This window comes from Artibeus jamaicensis, unplaced genomic scaffold, assembly GCF_021234435.1.
Source record: "Artibeus jamaicensis isolate MK-2021 breed Jamaican fruit bat unplaced genomic scaffold, CSHL_Jam_final contig_1132, whole genome shotgun sequence".
In the NCBI taxonomy this organism is placed as follows: Eukaryota; Metazoa; Chordata; class Mammalia; order Chiroptera; family Phyllostomidae; genus Artibeus; species Artibeus jamaicensis.
In genome coordinates, this window is record NW_026521221.1 from 9,577,291 (window position 1) to 9,596,088 (window position 18,798).

The 18,798-nt window shown below is 43.9% G+C and overlaps 1 protein-coding gene across 20 annotated transcripts in view; it reads right to left on the minus strand.

The window, feature by feature from the left end:
- Positions 1–18,798, minus strand: part of PPIP5K1 (diphosphoinositol pentakisphosphate kinase 1) — a 45,814-nt gene that overhangs the window by 20,825 nt on the left and 6,191 nt on the right. For 7 of the 20 annotated variants that reach the window (XM_053666089.1, XM_053666100.1, XM_053666093.1 and 4 more), the window contains 22 exons: positions 18,261–18,422; positions 18,022–18,143; positions 17,262–17,363; positions 16,927–17,013; positions 16,726–16,801; positions 16,471–16,580; positions 16,303–16,385; positions 16,003–16,134; positions 15,711–15,832; positions 15,241–15,423; positions 13,102–13,243; positions 12,709–12,932; positions 12,256–12,383; positions 11,927–12,041; positions 11,628–11,735; positions 10,880–10,996; positions 10,560–10,724; positions 8,620–8,769; positions 7,922–8,012; positions 4,985–5,110; positions 4,213–4,275; positions 286–468 (listed from right to left, as the gene is read on the minus strand). In XM_053666089.1, the coding sequence (XP_053522064.1) occupies positions 286–468; positions 4,213–4,275; positions 4,985–5,110; positions 7,922–8,012; positions 8,620–8,769; positions 10,560–10,724; positions 10,880–10,996; positions 11,628–11,735; positions 11,927–12,041; positions 12,256–12,383; positions 12,709–12,932; positions 13,102–13,243; positions 15,241–15,423; positions 15,711–15,832; positions 16,003–16,134; positions 16,303–16,385; positions 16,471–16,580; positions 16,726–16,801; positions 16,927–17,013; positions 17,262–17,363; positions 18,022–18,143; positions 18,261–18,422 (2,791 nt within the window). The remainder of the gene's footprint in view (positions 1–285; positions 469–4,212; positions 4,276–4,984; positions 5,111–7,921; positions 8,013–8,619; positions 8,770–10,559; positions 10,725–10,879; positions 10,997–11,627; positions 11,736–11,926; positions 12,042–12,255; positions 12,384–12,708; positions 12,933–13,101; positions 13,244–15,240; positions 15,424–15,710; positions 15,833–16,002; positions 16,135–16,302; positions 16,386–16,470; positions 16,581–16,725; positions 16,802–16,926; positions 17,014–17,261; positions 17,364–18,021; positions 18,144–18,260; positions 18,423–18,798) is intronic. The other 13 variants (XM_053666108.1, XM_053666114.1, XM_053666123.1 and 10 more) reach the window with 13 other exon arrangements.

The following is an 18,798-nucleotide window of genomic DNA, read 5'->3' on the forward strand; positions in this document are numbered from 1 at the left end:
AAGGTTATAGAGATAAAAATATATTCCAGGGCAAGAGAGTACTTTTGTACTTAATAGAACTGGGAATGGGTAGCATTAGGAGGCAGTGAGAAAGGAGGAGCAGCCAGTGCTACAGCTACCAGGCAGTCTGGCACCAATCCCATCCAAGCAACTAAATGCAAATCACATAACCTCAGGGTAAATAGGAGAAAGGAACAGGTGGGCTCTCCTGCCAAAAGTGCAATAAGCAAAGCAGTCAGTCCCAGCCAGGGTAGTGGCAGCAGCCAGCTTGGTGGTAAGGGGTACCGTAGAGGCACTCGGGGTCATCCTGGCCTGAGCGCAGCCAGTTCCGGAAGAGGCGCAGGTGGTAGGAGCACTGGTGCAGGTGATGCGCCAGCGTGGCATCCAAGGAGACTGGCCGGCCCCCTGGGCAGTCAGAGGAAAAACGGCGCAGCAACCGGACCACAGGGTGCTGGTCATCCAGCAGCTCTGGAGGGGTTGGGGGGTACCACGGCAGGGAGCACAAGATAAAGAAAGAGAAGAGGGAGAGACAATGAGGGGGGCACTGACTGGCACAAGCATTACTGGGAAGTGTAGCCACTCAGCTCCAAGGTGAGCTAAGAGAGAAGCAGAGATGGTCAGAGCCACTGGGCATCTCTTGCAGGAAAGAAGAGTGTTGGCATCACACAGTGAGTCTAAAAGAAGGGGGTAGTGAGACCTCATCATACAGCAAGACCCTCCCCTTTCTCAGTGAGCATAATTAAGTCAGTGTTTGCAGACAGAAGTCACATCATTCGAGGTGGGGGATAAGCAGGCTTGGGAGTTCTGTGGGAGGCTTGACCAGAGATCAGGTACCCCTGATTATTTTTGGACAAACTCTGGGTAGGGCCTACTCCTTAGTCTAATGTATTTATGAGATTGAAATAGAGATAAAAAGATTCAAAGTCTCTCAGAGAAGAAGGTCAAGAATGGTACAGGGTATCAAGGTAAAGTTTGATGTTAAAAAGGCTGATAAAGGTTCAGGCCAGGCCCTCTAGACCAGACTCTGATAACTACAGAGAGGGCTGGTGTTAGCTGGCATGGGAGATTGGAAGGAAACCAGGTATAAAACAGAGCATGTAAAAAAATGGAATCAATATGTGAAAATGCCATTATTGGTTAATCATCCTTTACCTTTGTTCAAATATACAGATTCAAAAAATTGCTTACATAAATCTCAGGACTTGGGAGACTCTGTTTCCCTTAAAGAAGCCAAAAGTTAGATAATTTTATATTTTCTTCCCACTGCTGGTGGGTCGAACTGCACTTCATTCAGCTGGTCAGTGGAAAAGCTTCAATCCTGAACCACTTATTTTTTTTTAAGTTTTATTTATTTTTAGAGAGAGGGAAAGGAGGGAGAAAGAGAGGGAGAGAGACATCAATTGGTTGACTCTCACGCACTCCCAACTGGGGACCTGGCTCACAATCCAGGCACGTATCCTGACAGGAAATCCAACCAGCAACCTTTTGGTTTTGGGGCCAGTACTCAATCCACTGAGCCAAACCAGCCAGGGAACGAACCACTTATTATTTTAAATGCTTGGCAAATTTTTTGGATATGTGCGATTCAGCTGCAAAGGACTGAAGATAGTTAAAGGCATGTAGAAGGGGATGTAAAGGAACAGTAGGGAAAAGATATGAGGTCTTAAGATCTTATGACAGAACGTTGGTACAGAGGTAGTATCAAGGTACCTGAGAACAAGTGCTCGGAACTCCAAGACCAGAACTGGTTGCATGGGGTAATCCCATCAGACTACAGTTTCCAGAGACCTTAGATTGAATGTCAGGAGAGATTTCAGCTGCACCCAGGCACTAACTATACCAATGGTGAGACAGTTGTGAGGGTCCCTAGGTAATAAAGGGCTTGGCAAATCCAATGGGCACACTGACTTTCTGGATAAGGGTGAGCTACAGTCTCTTTTCCACTAGATTAGTTTACTTTAGTGAGTTCAGTGTGCAGTTTAGTAATGGGCCATATTTGTATACTTCACATAGTCACAGGATGTGACCAAAGCTTATCAGAAATAGAGGCAATGATGGGCTGAGAGATGTTTTCCCATCAAAGCAAGGATACAGCATTACCTTGACTCCTTTCTAAAGCCTGATGCAGTTTTACCAGCTGCTGTTTCAAAGCCAAACATCATGGCAAGGAGATGGCGATGATGGGACAATAGGCTGGCACATTGTTGTGAATAATTTGCCACAAGCAATGCAGGCAGCACATCCTCTCTGCAATTGCTGGGTCAGTCAAGCAAGATCTGGCCATGGGGTAGAGTGCTCATATTACCCTGACGGTCAAATTAAATCTAGATAATCTTTAGCAAGAGACAGCATAGGTCCAAATTTCTCTGATTGCTAACAGGTAGATCCCACAGATTCTGGTTTTTAAGGACTGTAGCCTCCAAGCTCAAGTACAAGAAGAACAAAAGCCAGAAGACCCCTGAGGAAGTATGCAGGGCGTTGAAGAGATCTTGAATTTGCTCTCCTGCACTATACCTGAATTTTCCAGGTCTTTCTTCCTCTCTGCCTTTTGGTAGAATTAATTCTTCTTTTCTTCAACTCATGAGGCTGCTAACCAAGGCTTCAGGGAACTAGAGATATATATGTTTGAGGATCTGTTTTATGAATTTGTATCTTTTCTCCTAGAGCCTAATAACTAGGAGATCTATGATTTGACTTTGATTTTAGAGGCCAAGTTCCTGGTACTATATTCCGTACCTTAAGTAACATGTCTCCTAAGTCCAAATCCCAGGCAGTAGCACTGGGGTTGGTACATGAGGCTCTACTCTGGAGATGATGATTGTGGCATGTGAAGGCCAGAAGAGCTTGAAGCCAAATGTGAAGATACAGCCATGCCCATCTGAATGGAGAGATCCTGTCACAGGCATAAGTGGAAGCTGGGGTGGGGGTATAAACTGAACAAGTATAAGCTAGTCAAGTTTAGAAGATTTCAGCAGTGCCTAGTGGAGATGTATGGCCCAAGAAGGCTAAAATCTAGCAGCTGCCACTGGCTGAGAAGCAGGGGATGAGCACCTGGAAGTTTTCCAACCAGAAATCCTTGCTAATTTTACCTCCCTCACAGAATCTTAGCTCTTGGATGGAAGAAAGCCATATAAAACAAAACTAGATTTATCTTGAAGAGACAACTGCAGAAAAAAACTAAAGCTAAAAAAGTATAAAACCGGAGGTAAGTCCTGGGTTCCCCTGCCATATCCTACAAAGAGACCACAGCCCTTCAGTTTCTGGTTCCCACCTTCAATTTCTGGATCCCATGTTCAGTTTTTGGTCTGCCACCTTAGTGTGGGAAGACCCAGTTCTTCAATATTCTTGAAATATTTTTCATTCCTAAGCTCCCCTAGAATATTAGTAAACATCACTTCAAGTTTCTCTGAGACAGCAGTGCCATAGGTAGGCTGGAGCTACATGAAAACCACAAGTAAAAACTCAAGGTACAATTCTTTTTCCTCTACCTACTACCTCCTACTTCTTTCCTTCTCTCTTTTATCCCAGGTCAATCTGGGCTCCTGTTTTCTATGCCCAGGCCCTAGGTTAGTAGTAACATAAAGCAGATGTCAGGAGCACAGGAACCACACCAAGTACACATAATGGTAAGAGATATGAATATGGAGATGGGAAACTATATACTCAAGACCAATGTCTTTTGGGGTATGCTTGGGAGCTGGGAACTGCAGCATTGCTCCTGAGGGAAACAAAGTAGTTATCCACTCCAACAAAAGAGTTGGAGGAAAAACAAGAAGATCAAAATTACATAAGCTGAGCTGGGGTGGGGGGGAGATGAAATGAGGATAATATAGGAAATGCTAGTCTCTTCCTAAGAAGGGGAACGAGTATTATGTTTATACAAAGCCCAGCAGTCATGTGATGGGAAAGGGAGAGTTGTAATTAATGTTTTGGTGGTGATGTTGAAAAAAAGTGACACAATGGTGATGATGGTGACCATGGAAGTAAGACCCTGAGTTGCCACAGGGATAGGGCAGCCAGGCTGCAGCCAAGGCTAAGGTTTGTCACACAAGGGACATGTCCCAAGAGGGACACTTAGTGAGTGTTTCATTCATAGACAGCAGGGTGTCAACACAGTGGAAGGAGAGGCAAAGTCAGTGTCAGAACTCAGAGGTTAAGTGTCTGGAAGTGACATGGTGAGGATGAATGACGTTGGGTCAGAAGCAAACGTACCGTTAGTCGGATGCTTTGCAAACGACACAGAAAATCGTTTTACGGCCGGGACAAACAAGAACTCTGGGGAGAAAAGACATCATGGGGATTATACCCACACCTGGCCCCACTCCCTGCTCTGGAATTTGCCAGCAATCTACTCTGTTCTTTGCAGTTAGTATATGACATGCTCCCACCCCACCCTTAGATTCCTGACTACCACATTTCATTTTTTTCCTTTGGTATAATCTTTTCTTAGGAATCCATGTGTCATCTCTACCACCATACAGCCCCACAAACAACCTGAATTTCACCACCACATCCTCTTTCTCATCATTTAGAAAGCTGATCTTTGTAGAAACTTTCATCCCATCCTCCAGTCTCTTTCCATACCACCTTTCCTGCCTTGGCTAAGCAACTTCCCCATCCCTGATTTCCTAAATTTTAATCAAGGCTCCATTGCATTCTTCCTGACCTTGGATCATCCTTCTTGGTCCTTTTCCCTATAGACCAGAATCCAGGAAAGAATACAAAGGTGAAATAAATTGATGTAGCAGGGCTGTATGTGGGAGTTTATGAAGGGATAAGCATAAATAACTAATACTTATATGGTGAGAGGGAATGCAAATGGAGGTGGATGGGGTCTTGGTTCCTTCTCCCCTCTACAATTGATGAAGAAAACTTGTTAAAAGGCCAGTGTCAGTAACATCTTAAGCATGAATAGTTCTTGAACTATATCCTTGCTGGAGGACAAATGAAGAAAAAAGAGTTACCCCCAAACCCACCCACATACCATCTCGATGCTTCATACTGGCAGGTGGTAGCTTTTTGCCATGGCTGCGAGCGTAGTCCTGAAGATTCGGGGCGCTGGAGGAGCCACCCAGCACTGTGGTGCTGAACAGCCCTGTGCACTGTGAGCCTGCAAGGCCGGGAGTGCATTAGTAGCCACGCAAAGCTGTAATTACCATACAGAAGTACACACAACATCACATGACAACATCAAGACACACACACACTGCCATTCAGAGCCAACATCAGGTGGCTACTACACATAGCCATAAATGGCTTTCACTACTTTCACAGCTACACTGGGCAAGCAAAGTAGGGATTCTCCTGAAGATCTACACAGCAGATACAAAGGGCCACTACAAATGCAGGTTAGTGATATTAGGGGACTCAAAGCTACTGAAAGGGATAGACTGTGCTTTCCATTGGCTCTCAGGAATACTAAAAGAATAGGCAATCTGTCTAGATAGCCCTAAATTTGATTCAGTGTTCCTTACCCTGGATGCAGGGTTTGAAAAACCCAAATCTAGTCCATTATAGGTTTAAAAGGAAAGAACTTTGACTGAAACTAGAGACTACATTTTGAACACTCCTCTCAAATCTCAAGTTCTCCTGTGTTTCAATTCCTCCTGAGTTTTTCATTCCACATTCCCTCCCTTCTCTCTCCCACTGGGCCTTTTTACTTTTCCCAAGAAAGAAAGTATGAGACTCACTGAATGTTTAAACCTGAAAAGGGCTAAAAAATTATCCAGTTCAACCTTCTGATTTCAGAAATGAAGATACTGAGATACAAAAGGGATCTCATTTGCGTAAGGTCAGACAATTTGTTAGGAGCTAAGCTGGGCTAGAATCCAGGCCTCTTGACTCTGAGATCAACTGTGTTTGACCAATAAAAAAACAGTTTCTTTTTCATCAAGAAGATACAGATTGTTTCTGAAGTGAAGACAGACACAAATTGAAAGGCATGAGAAGAGTCAGGGGATTATACGTAGAGCATGCCTACTATGTACTGAGCACCATACTAAAAAGGACCTAGTAAACAGGAAACAAAAAAAAAAAGATGATTTTTTTCTACTCTCAAAAGTTTGTCTTATAAGCCCTATGCTCAAAGTCAGATGTCCACACATATAAATTCAAAGAAATCAAAGAGAACTCTATTGCCAATCAGAGGAGTAAATAAAACTTGAAAAATCTCAGAAGCAAATAAATCAAGCCAATTACTGTCCCAAATATCTGGTCAAGAATAGGGTTGGGACTCATCGTTCCCTCTCCTATTACAGCCCATGAGGACAGAATGGGAATGAGGAAATAAGAGGGACAACCTCATTTGTGGGATTTACCCCTCTACTTCCAACTCCATCTTAGCCAAGACCCTGGGTTTGGCTTGGGAACTTAACATTCAGAGGAGAAATGAATAAAGTAGAGAGATCAGTTTCTTCTGATCCCACAAAGAAGGGGCCACAGCTTCAGGGGTCCCAGCATTTCAGGGTAACCACAGAAATTAAGAAAGCTCAGATGCTGAATATCTCCACCCTGGAATTCAGGACCGCTCTTCCATGCAGCAACTTCTCTGACCTTTCACGCTCAAACAGGCTCTAGAAATGAGGTTTCGGAGAGTAATAAGTGTTGCTAAATATGTCAGTTGTTTGTTTGTTTTTTTCAGAGAAGCTGAAACTAGCTGGCTCTGTCCCAGACCACCTCATGTTTTTTTACTTCCTCCAGTAAATAATGTTCTGGTGCAGTCCTGCCAATCATGCCCAGCCCAGTCCTTAGATCATCTCAGAGGGTAGTCGCTACCTAACCAGCACCATCTGTTAACTACCATGTCGATACCTCTGCCTTGTTCTTAACAGCACTCCCACTTAACTGGACCAGACACACTTATCCTCTTTTTCTGCCTACCTGAAACCTATTCTTTACTGGGACTTCTAGGATGAGAAGCCCTTACCACAAATCTACACCTCTCTCATTTATTTTTCAAACTACCTACCTCATTTCAGGAATCTAGCAAGCAACCTACTCCCATAAAATTAGCCTGGAAAGTTACCAAAATATTTCTCTCTCTGCTGGCCCAAATGCTGACCACTTTGGGGCCAAGAAATTGGGTGCCAAGGACAAAGGTAACAGAAAAAATGAAAGAAGCTAAATGGAGAGAATAATAGGACAAGAGAGAAAGAGCTAGAGGAGCAAGTCCAGACCCCACACAATTAATCTCTAACTGCCATTTCTAGTTATTGTCTCACAAGGCACTGTGTTCAAAGATAGCCCCTCCCAAGGACCACTACCCACCCCCAAATAATACAATACCCTCTGAGGCTTGGTCCTTCCTGCAGTCTTTGTTCTTAGGAAAGGTTGAATGATGTTCTCCACCCCTCTCCAGGAATCAAAAAAAATCAAGAGACATTCCCTCAAAGTCCTGAGAGAAGCCTCTGCCACTATACCAGTCTCAGATTTGTCCCTCAATTTTCAGGAAGAAAGGAAAAAAATTACAGGATTAGGAGAGGATGAAGGAGTGGGAATGGAGGTGGGAGGGGCCAGAGCAGGGAGATAATAAACATAGGTCTCAGAGGAAGACATGGCACAACTTCTCCAAATGAGGAATATGACACGTATGGGGGTCACGAGTACCTCTATTTATAGCTCTGTCTCTGATAACTCTGAAGATTCAGAGTCTCCATGGCCCCTTAAGGTCTGGGCTAGACTGGAGGGACAGATAAGGGATAAGAGGAGAAGCCAGAAAAATGCCCTTCAGCCAGATAAATGGGGGGTTGGTACCAAAAACCAGAAGACAAACACCTTTTTGGAATGAAAATAGTCATGTGGTATCAAAGTTCACACCTAAATATGGCTTCTCCAAATTCATCCTCCCTAGCCCCACCAGACAATTCTCACAATAAAACTCTGAAGAAGAGACAGACAGGTGAGAGATGCTGCAAAACCATACCTAGGCCACTCTGCTTCATCTCCGTTGGTGGTCGTGAAGATGAAAAGAGCCGGTAGCCACCAGGCCTGGAGGATGAAGTCTCAGAAAGCACCTAGAGAAAAAGGTCTCTATGTTACCATTTGCCACTTCAACATAGCAGTCTAAATAAAACCCAGACCCTGAATTCCTGCCCAAACAAAGCCAAGCAATGTCAAAAGGTTTGGAAGAACTAAAGGATTTTTAAGGGGGAAGAAGAAGAAAAGGAAACAAAGAGTGTATTTTGCAGAGGAAGCTGTCCAGAGAATCCTACACTAAAAGGCACAGTTATTTCCAAGATGCCTGTCCCCCTAGCCCTCCCATCCCAAATCTGAGAAATCATTCAACCATTCTTAGTTCTCAGCAGAGCAGGATTCCTTAATCATATCTATCCCTCCAGCAGGACTTAGAAAGCCCATCACAATAGCTCAGCCACAATGAGAAGTAGTATGGCCACCCTCCCTTCTTTCCATGGGAGAGCTGTGGCTATGGAAACCATACTCAGTTTCTTATCTGAATCAAGAAGCCCTCCCCTCCTCTCCTAGACACATGAAACAGATTTCTAAAAAAGCCCACAAGCATACCCAAACATACATACGCCCACCCCTGACAATGTTCTGAGTCCCTAAATCCCAGAAGGCAAAGACAGGTGCAGAAAAGGCAGATGAGGTAGGGAGGAACACCTCTGTGCAGGACGCCAGGTGAGTGGTGGACACAGCCCGGGGCTGTAGGCCGATGGCTGGGGAAGGCCGGGGGAGGTCTCCAGACCTCCGGCGGCGCCGTCCCCTTAAAGGAATCAGGTCCAGGTTCCCCGTGCACTGCATGTTCATGACCTGAAATCAGACCGGGTAGAAAGCCGGTCATAGCTCCTTTAACCCCTAGTGGCTATTGGGCAGACCTAATTACAGGGCTGAAGAAAATGACTGCCTAGGGCACAGCTGCTGTGAAGGTCACAGATTTTTGTATTTTAAAACAGTCCAAAAACATGACATGACAAGAGGAGAAGGGATGGGGGAATGACTGTAGTTGATAGGGATAATACAGAACAAGGAGAGGAATTATTAAAATTAAAAGGCTGTGTGACCAAGGAACATGCAGATGGTTTTCTTGCATATCTAAAGAACACATCTTGGACAACCATCATCCTAGATAAGCAGCACTAATAAAGGAAGAAATGTGATTATAAGAGGAAGATTCCTGTAGGTCTGAAAGCAAGAAGTCAATCTCATCAAGTCCGAGCGATGACACACAGAGGGATCTGTCTTTTTTATGTCTCTTAACTGCTTAAACCAGAAGAAAAATGGGGTCAAGCACAACAGTGCCAGAGAGACTGGCAGAGCATGTGAATAGGAAGACATTTAGATGAGGAGGACTTTATTGATAGAATATTATGTCATTCTACCTATTTGATCTATCCACCTGAGTCTGAAGGGTACTAGTGTACTATGGATACTAAGTTAACTTACCCCTCAGAGAGAAAATGATGCATATCCCACCTAAAGAAACTGAGTATTCACAACTTCAAATCCACTTTAAAATCATCAGAAAGAAAAGGATGAGTCTAGAACAGGAACTAGTTTGTCTTCTCAGGTTTCTCCAAAATCTTAATTATAAATTTCTTGCTGAACCTATGTAAGCTAGTCAAAGACACTTCGGAGATGTTCACAAAATGGAAAAACCAATTCCTTTAAGACAGAGCTGGCACAAAGCCAGAAACAGATTCATCTATCAAAACAGGACTCAAATTAGACAGTCAGAGTTCACGACACTGGGATAGATCATGGGGTCAAAAGAGTGTCACTGGGCCAAAGAGGGAAAGAATCTTTCCATGAAAAACAGACCAAAACCCCGGAACAGTTAGCTGGATACATGTGAGATGTACAACAGCTCCTTTTTCTAGGCTATAGAACTAGGACCAGGACTAGAGACAGACTCCAAGAGCAGCAGAACACAAGCCCATAGCCATAAACCTGCTCATCAGAACAAAGGGCACTTGCTTTCAGACTAGATTCCCTTTCTAGGATGTTCTAGGATGAGAGTATAGATAACCCTAAAGGGATTAATTTAAAGTGCCACCTATTTGCTCTTGTATGAGCTATAATTTTTATCCAAGGTCACACAGAAATAGAGAAGGCCTAGCCCTTAATATTAACTATGTCGTTATTATAGTTACTATTTACTGAGCATCTACATGGTCAATACTACTTATATTTAACAGATGAAAAACTGAGGCTTGGAGATGTTAATTGTCCAAGGTCACACAGCTTCAAAGTATCAGACTGGGATTTTATCCTAGAGTTCATGCTGTTTCGACTACATTTCCTTTTCAAGAACTGCCTTTTCAAAATCATCCACAAGCCTCCTCCTCGAGCTCATCTCTTAAAATCCTATCTCACAGGCACCTCTCTTTAGAATCTCTTTAATTTCAGAAATAGCAACCAGTTTAAAGGAGCATTATTTGGAGACTGGCTTTGAAAAAGAGATTAAGTAAAACACACCCATCGGGGGCAGGAGAACTCTACTTAAGGTCCCAAGAATCACCCTCCAAAGGGATTCAGTGGATTCATGGATATTGTTCTATGAGCACTTCCACTACTTCTTTCCCCCAAGCACCTCCCATTACCTCCATGGAGCCAGCTTTTCGGTTCCAAATGAGGGGTGATCTCTTTGGGTGGCCAGGACCCTCAGAGGGCTGTGGTGAAGTCTGCAATGCTCGGTCTGGCTCATCTGGTGCCTTCCTCGGGCACAGATTCTCCATGCTGCCTTGGTCTGTTTTCATCTCCTCGTTCTATGCAACAACAGACACAGATAGGAGAGGTGTTAATGGCCTCCAGCCTCCTAACCTCAGACTTCCCAACCCTTTTACCTGCCTACACTGTTTCCAAGTTTCCCACCACTTGGTTCCTAAATCCTCCAGTCCTAAATCCCAGGGCTCTAACCTACCTCAGAAGAGGCTGGACGGAATCCACAACCAGCTGGGGCACTGCCTTCTTCCTCGACACCTTTTACGCCAGGGCTAAAGTGCAGCTCCACATGGAATCGCTCCTCTGATAAGGGATCCTATGGGGCATCAACAGACGAAGGAGCAGTTGGAGGAGCTAGATATGGCAGCGGAAGACTAGGCAGGGACAATAGAGAGGAACTCAAGAGGATATATTCTCCAAGGGCCGAAGTTTCAGTGTCTCACTCCACTCTGTGGCTCGTTTATTATAGCTTCCCTTTAACTATGGTCTAGTGTTACGTACAGGATTCTCATTCCCTCACCACCACTGTCTGAGATTCACCACTTGGCTTGACTTTCCAACCTCCTCTTCTGTGACCCTCTCCTCCCATCTCCCACAATAATTCAGCTTTGCTTCGGTGCATACAGTAGGAGATATAAAGATATCTTTGTGCAGGCAGATGAAAAAGGTATATGTGTGACAATTTTTGAGAGAAAAAGACTCATTATAACATTGTCCCAAATTCCATACCCGACCTAATGCCAGAGCTATATGTTCTGTGGTATCTCTCTGGCTCAATACCATTCCAAAATTCTTTTTCTGTTCCAGTAGGAACCTCCTAGATGCTCTGTGCCTAAGTGTCACACCTAGCAGGATTCTACAAATTCTAAGGATAACAGTTTTTTCCTAAAAGGGGATAGAGGAGAAAGAAGGGGCTCTCTCCTCATCCCACCCTGTTAGCTCCTCACCCGTGTATTGTCCTCATAGAGCATGATGACAATCTGGGTCATGTAGTTGAGTTCTGAGATGGCACCAAGGTAAGCCAAAGCTCGCTGCCATTGTGCATCCTGGGTCTCCTACCAAACACAGGAAGGGGTAAGCCAATGCTTACCAAGAGAGTCAGGGAATGGGCAGGGAAACAAGGGGAACAGTGAAAGCTTACAGTAAAAAAAGAGAGAGAGAGAGAGAGGGAGAGAGACATGAGGAGGAGAGTAAAAGAATGCAGAGAAAGATGTTCATAGCCTGAAGGAAGAATAAAGATCCTTACATCAAGAAGACCCCCATAACGGAAGACACTGAGTAGAGAGTGGACGTGGCTTTCGCTGGTAAAATAGAGACGTGTTCGAACGTGGCGGCCTGGGGAAAGCACTCCTCGGGAGTACCTGAGGTAATAGCTTAGTCACTCACATCATCAGATAATCCTCTTCCCACCCCTCCACACATTGCCTCTTCCCATCTCAAACACTTCTCTCCTTTTCATCCCAGGATCCCCTCCTTCTCTTCTTGGTTCCCCAAGCTGTCCCAGCCTGGGTTCCCCCAAGGGCTCCCCTGACATGCCCCTCCCTCCATCCAGCACCCCTCCCAGCCCTCCCTCACAGGGGATGCAGCTTGTTGACAGACTCATCCTCGTGGGTTCTCTGCAGGTCAAGTAGTATCTTCCGCAACAATGGAAGACAGAAGCCCACGGCAATTTCCAGTTTCTCCTCCCGACTGATCCCGTACTCCTAGGGGCCATAGGCCAGGAATAATAAGTACTCAATGAATCTGGTTTTCCTCTTGCCTCACACTCCCAGGCCTGAGGTCATGCCTGTCTTTACCTCTGGTCTGGGACTTCTTTCATACCCACCACATTCCCCCTCTCCAGGTTTCTCCTCAGTCTCTTATACTTACTCAGAGCCAGAGAAGACCCTGAGAATTGTAGCAACTCGTCTAATTCCTTCTGTAAGTTTCCTTGTCCTGGCTCCCACACTGCCCCCTCCTTTCTGCCTTTTCTCTCCTTCCTCACCCAATGCTCCAATCCATAAACTAGATCCCTTATATGAGACATACCTGAGGAATGACCACATCAGCCAATGCCTTAGAGAGACGTAGCAACTCTGCTGTGCCTTGAAGTCCCAGACTCGCATTATGCTGTACATCATACTTGACACAATCATAGATGTCAGGAATCTTACTGATATCATAGCGCCCACTCTTCTGTCGAAAATCACGCTCCAGCTTGCTCCAACGCTGAAGCATTAGCTCTAATGTCTCACTGTGGTAGAGCTGCAGGTCTGGAAGGAAGACAGAGAAACCAAAATTTTACTTCTAAAAAAGACCCTAACAAACCTGAAGTAGAACCAGAGAGATGAGGATGCCTTATCATTTAGGAGAGAACACAGCAGTGTCTGAAAAAACCATCCCAACCTGAAACCTTGAAGGGAACATGGTATTCATACCCACCTACAGACTTGGGGTCCTGCATCCGTTCCTGGATCTGGTGAGTGAGGTTTTCAATCAGGGCAAACACCTCATCACAGACCTTCACAGGATTCTGAATGATAGCCATGGAGTTGAGTAGAGCAGTGCTTCCAGTGGGAGCCAGCTGTTGAGTACAGAGAGATGAAAAGCAAGATAGGCTCAATGCCAATTGCCCAGATTTCTGTGAGCTTATTACAGGAACTGCTTGCAAATAAGATCTGTTTGTTGGCTCTCTCCAATGAGCACTCTTATGCTACTGGGCACACCAGCTGCTCTAGGGCCTTCTGATGAAGGAACTACTCTAGCACACAGTCATCTGAGATGGGTTGATGGTAAACATCTTGGAGTTCACATGAAATAAAATAGACTTAAATTATTTTCTGGGGGGTTCTAAAAAAACACATGGAAAATGCTGGGGGAATAAAGATGAAACCCAAATCCCTCAAAATATTCATAGAATATTTCCATGAGTGGGTAATAAAGATAACATTATTGTATTCCTCTAAACAAGATGATAGCTTGAACCTACAATAGAGGTGCTACCTCAGAACTAGGTAGCAACTCAACACAGAATGGAGAGACAGGAAGAGGATTGTGGATGGAACACACACATTCTCTACCTAGATCCTTATGAGTTCCATTCCTGCTAGTAAAAGGAAGCAAGGCTGAATGGGAAGGTGGCTTAGTTTTTTTGGATTTGACATTAAGCAGTGGATTGGAAAATAAGGGAGCAAGGTCATACCCTTGTCAAGTCCTGCTCAGAGAAACACAGAAAAAGCTGTTCTCTAGGCAATGTGCTCAGCTACTTAGCTCATTTAAGACTCTATTAGAAATGGTTACACAACACTATGAATGTACTTAATGCCAGTGAACTGTAGACTTAAAAGTGGTTAAAGTGGTACTACAATTTAAAGAAATAAATAATTTTTAAAAAATGAGGAACTCAGTGGTAGAATGGTGGAAAATCATAGTCTGGCACATGATCCCCAGTCAATAGTGGCCTGGACACATATGAAGAAGGAAGGCATTATGTAACACCATCCACTGTGAGGCAGTATACTGCAGTGGCTAATAGCCTGGGTTCTTAGGTTAGTCTCCTTGGGTTTGTACTAACTGGGTAACTTTGTAAAGGTTGCTTCAGTTCTTCTGAGCCTAGGTTTCCTCATCTGTAAAGTGAGGAAAAAGTAGTACACGTCCACAGTTCTTATGGTAGATCAAAGACAGCCATTCATTTTGTGTCACCTTTGCCTTCCTTTGATTCTAGGCTGGCCCTGTGACTGCCTGACCAGTAAAAAGTAACAGAGTTATGTTGGGCTACTTCTGGGCCTATACTTTTAAAGAGCTTGGAAACTTCTCCTTTAGTGAAGTCCATTTTCAGAAGTCTGGCTACCGTGCTAGAGAAACCATTTGGAGAAAACATGTGGAGAGGAGAGGCCCTGAGACCAACGGGAAAGCATGAAAAGAGAGAGAGCCCAGCCATCCCAGTATCCTAGTTGAGCCTGCAGATGGTTCCAGCTCCAACATCTGGATAACATCTGGGCAATTTTAGGAAAGACCTCAAGACCAACTGAGCCTAGAACTGTGAGTAAAACAATAAAATATTGGTTGTTTTAAGTTACTGAGTTTGGGGATAGTTTTTTTTTTATGCTACAATTAATAATTAAAACATTCTTTCATTCAAAATCCTTAGGACCAGTTGTGTTTGGAATTGAGAATTTTTCAGACTTTAGGAAGTTATTACAGTTCATATGCTATATGTTACATAATACCTCCAGCAAGGCCTAAGGCATCATCAAACACATTTATATTTATGCAGCAAAATGTATCACTGTTTACACTAAATATCTTAATAGGGGTTAGAAATATTTATCATGTCGGATTTTGCTGCCAAATGAATCTTGGTGCCAACCCTATAAAAATCCTTTTGATTTTTGAAATTGCAGATAAGAGATTATGGCTCCATATTTATCTCAAAGGCTAAGAATTAAATGAGATAATATATGGAAAACATGTAAAATAGTGCCTGGCACATGATAAATACCATTTTTGATCACTATTATTTAGAATTCTAGGAATTTTGAATCAGGGTTATATTGGACAGCAAGATAGGGGGAGTCTGACCTGTTCATAATCCTCAGGGCCAAAGGGTGCATCCCGCTGCAAAATATGGTGAAGTTGAGCCTTCACCCGGTGCTGACAGCTGCTCAAGGAATCACCATCGCTGTCCAGGAGCCCATTCATGTTGGCGCTCTTCACCATTTGTACCAAAATGGGTGTCAGCTCCCCTTCTAGAGCCAGAAGGCCCTGGAGAGGAAGCACAAAATCTATTCATTTTCCTTCCAGTCTAGCATAGTCCTCCAAGGCCTAAATGGTCAAATGAGAGCTGGCTAGGAAAAGCCGGGTATAGGTCAAGGGGCCTACCATCACTAATTATTCTCAGCTCATTCTCAGTATTATAGAATGGGGTCAGACACCAGAAGAAACTTCTCTGAGTTGGCCACAAACACCCTAAAATTTCCCAACTGGTTCTCCAAACTCTCTGCTTCTCTTCATAAAGGACAATGGGGCTTTGGGAGGACTGCCTGGCACACCTTAGCAAAGGCAGCAGCAGTCATCTGGACACGGCCCTCGTCAGAGGCATAGATCTTGAGATCATGACGGAAAGTGCTATGAAGACGAAGCAGCCCACAGCCTGGGAAGCCAGCATAGTCACCTGGGGGCAAAGGGGAGGACCAGGAATGCATGCCATAAATATCCACATGGAAGAAAGAATGCTCATTCCCTTTTAACTTCACCATTGCCTCAGTTCCTTCATTTCCCCAACTCACCCTCTAATCATTTTATCCCAATCCTACTAAGCATTTACTACCCCAAAACACTCACCCTGTCCTCCAGGGTACATGCAGCGAAAAGCTCGCCCCAGCTCCTCAGCCTGAACACGACCATCAGGAGTCAGTTCTCCACCCCATTTCAGTACCAGCAAAAGAGATGGGGCCAGAGCCTCCTGCTGTGGGTCTGCAGGAATAAAAGGCAGTGAATACGTTTAGACTAGAGGAAAATACTGAGGACATCTAAATATTAGGTCTTTTGAGGAGCCCAAAAAGGTAATCTGGGGTAGAGGTCATCTAACGGTTCAAGAATAAGAGAGCTGAATGATAATGGGAAGGGGGTATTATATTTTACCTTGCCCCTCATTAGAAGCTTTTATTCCATGAGGGTAGTAAGTCAACTGCACCTTCCGGTTGATGCCTGAGAAATGTCCATACCTGCAGAATAAATTCCTAGTTTACTTTCTATCCCAGCCCTCAATTATCACTGTTATTGGCTCCCTTTTCCTAACCCTTTTCTCACATCTCCAGCACAGACTTCAGCTGCTCTAGTTTCCCAGTCTTCTCTTCGATCTCACCGCTTGGTTCTTTCTCCAGTTCAGCCAATAGCAGCCTTGTGATGTCCAGCACCTCCTGGAGGAAATAACAGGGTATTCATGCAGAAGGCCAAGTCCTGGCCAAGTGACCCTTACATCCTAGTCTCTCACGGAAGCCCCCAATCCCATATCCTCTATCTTTCTCAATGCACTGCTTTTCCAAGCCAGATTCACCATTTTACCTGTAGCTGCTCAGGCCTCTTTAGTTTTAATTTCCCTGTCTTGTAGCCACCATGTTTTTCAAATAGACTAAAAAACCTGAAGAAATAAGGAGAAGCTTCAGTATGGCATGAGACAGTCAAAGCCTTTGGGGTCTGTCCCCCTCCCCTGCACCCATTTCCCTCACAATAACTGATCTGTCTATATTAGGGCACTCTTCCTACCTTGGGTGTGTCACTTCCATCTTCATTTTCTGCTTGGGGGTACGATCACCATGACGAATAATTGCAATGACACAACGAAGTTCCATCCTAAGATAGGAAGTATTTTTAGAGCCTCTCCCGAAACCCACCCCTCACCACCTCCTATTGTTTCATCCTATTTGATATGTCAAAGAACAGAGGAAAACTATCTGAGATTAAGAATATAGGTAAGTTCAATAAAACTGCCTAGAAGAGACCCAGGCTCCACTAGTCAGAATGCACAGGGTCAGAAAGAAACCACTGTTCTGACTTAGGTGCCTCAAGTAGATTATTCCAGGTTTTTTACTTTTGCTTACATAGTGCCAGATGTGGTAGGGACAATGGGAATGTCCTCGGCCTCCGTGGGGATGGACCATGGGATCTGGAACTGTGGGGCAAGTTCCCGCATGATGGTGTTCCTAGAAGGAGAAACGTGAAGAAGCTTTGTGAGATGCATGAACCAGAACTGCATGTATAAATAAAGCTCAACAAAACTAGCACATTGTAGAAGAATCCATTAATACAAAGTCTAAAAACATACAAAATACACCCCCAGATTTGTAGTAAAAATATTAATAAATGTATGGGATTGACAAACACCAAATACCTCTGGGTGGGAAGGAAGGAACCATAATTAGAGAGGGGTATGGAGGGGCTTCAACTATATTCTTAATATTTAATTTCATAAACTCAATGGTGAATACATGGATACATACCCTATTCATCACTTCTTATACATTTTTGATGTTTAAAGTATTACATGATGAATTTTTTAAAGTCAAATTATAAAATGGTATTATAGTATGATCACATTTAATAAAATAGTTTGCTTATACATGGCAGAAAAAGGCATACTATTGCATATAAGACTGTTAACAGTAATTACCTCTGGGTAGTGCAGTGTTGGGAAGGCAAGAGGGCTGAAGAGCCCTTTCTCTATTTTCCTTTTCACTTTTAAATCAATTTTACAACATTTAAATTAAAAAATACAACAAAGATTAAATTTAGAAAATAAAGTAAAAGCTTTCTCTCTTCTCTAAGCCCATTCTCCTCAGCCCAAACCACTGTGTCCCTTACCCTAGAATCTTGGCACAGTCATCATAGTATTTCATCGAATTCTTGACAAAACTGAAGCCATTGACGTCACACACAAAGGAATGACCATTGGCACGAAGAAGGTCAAAACCACAAACTGTTTGCTGCAGGGCAAAGATGCAAGATGAGGACAAGAGAGCCATTCTTTCTTCCCAGATTCCTCCTCCTATCTGTCTCCCTCATTACACAGCACCCTTCACCCCCATGGGGACTTCCTCTACCTTAAAAGCTACGCAGACTTTCCTGGCCACCAGCTTTTCCATGGCTGTCAGCATGACTGGATATCGAATCTCTTTCCCTTCACTGTCTCGTTCGACCTTCCCATCCAAAGCTGGCGATTTTCTAGCTTCAGCATGGGCATAATCCGGCCCAACTGTGTATACCTGCAGGTACATAGCATCACTGAGTATGCCCACAGCTCACCCTGCATATGAGAAGACAATATGAGTACTAGCTCTGTAGACTAGTGTCAGAATAAAAAAACAAAAAACACCCAGAGGATAAAGAACAAGGAGACTAACATTTTTCTTACTGAGCCCTACTCAACTGAAGTATCATTATGACGGTTTCTCCTAGGGACTCTAGCACTATTGCCTAGTCCAGGGGTGTCAAACTCATTTTCACCAGGGGCCACATCATCAGCTTCCCGGTTGCCTTCAGAGAGTTGAAATAATTTTAGGACTGTATAAATGTAACTATTCCTTAACTGTTAAGGAGTGGAAATTATATTCAGCCCTTTGAAGGCAACCACAAGACTGA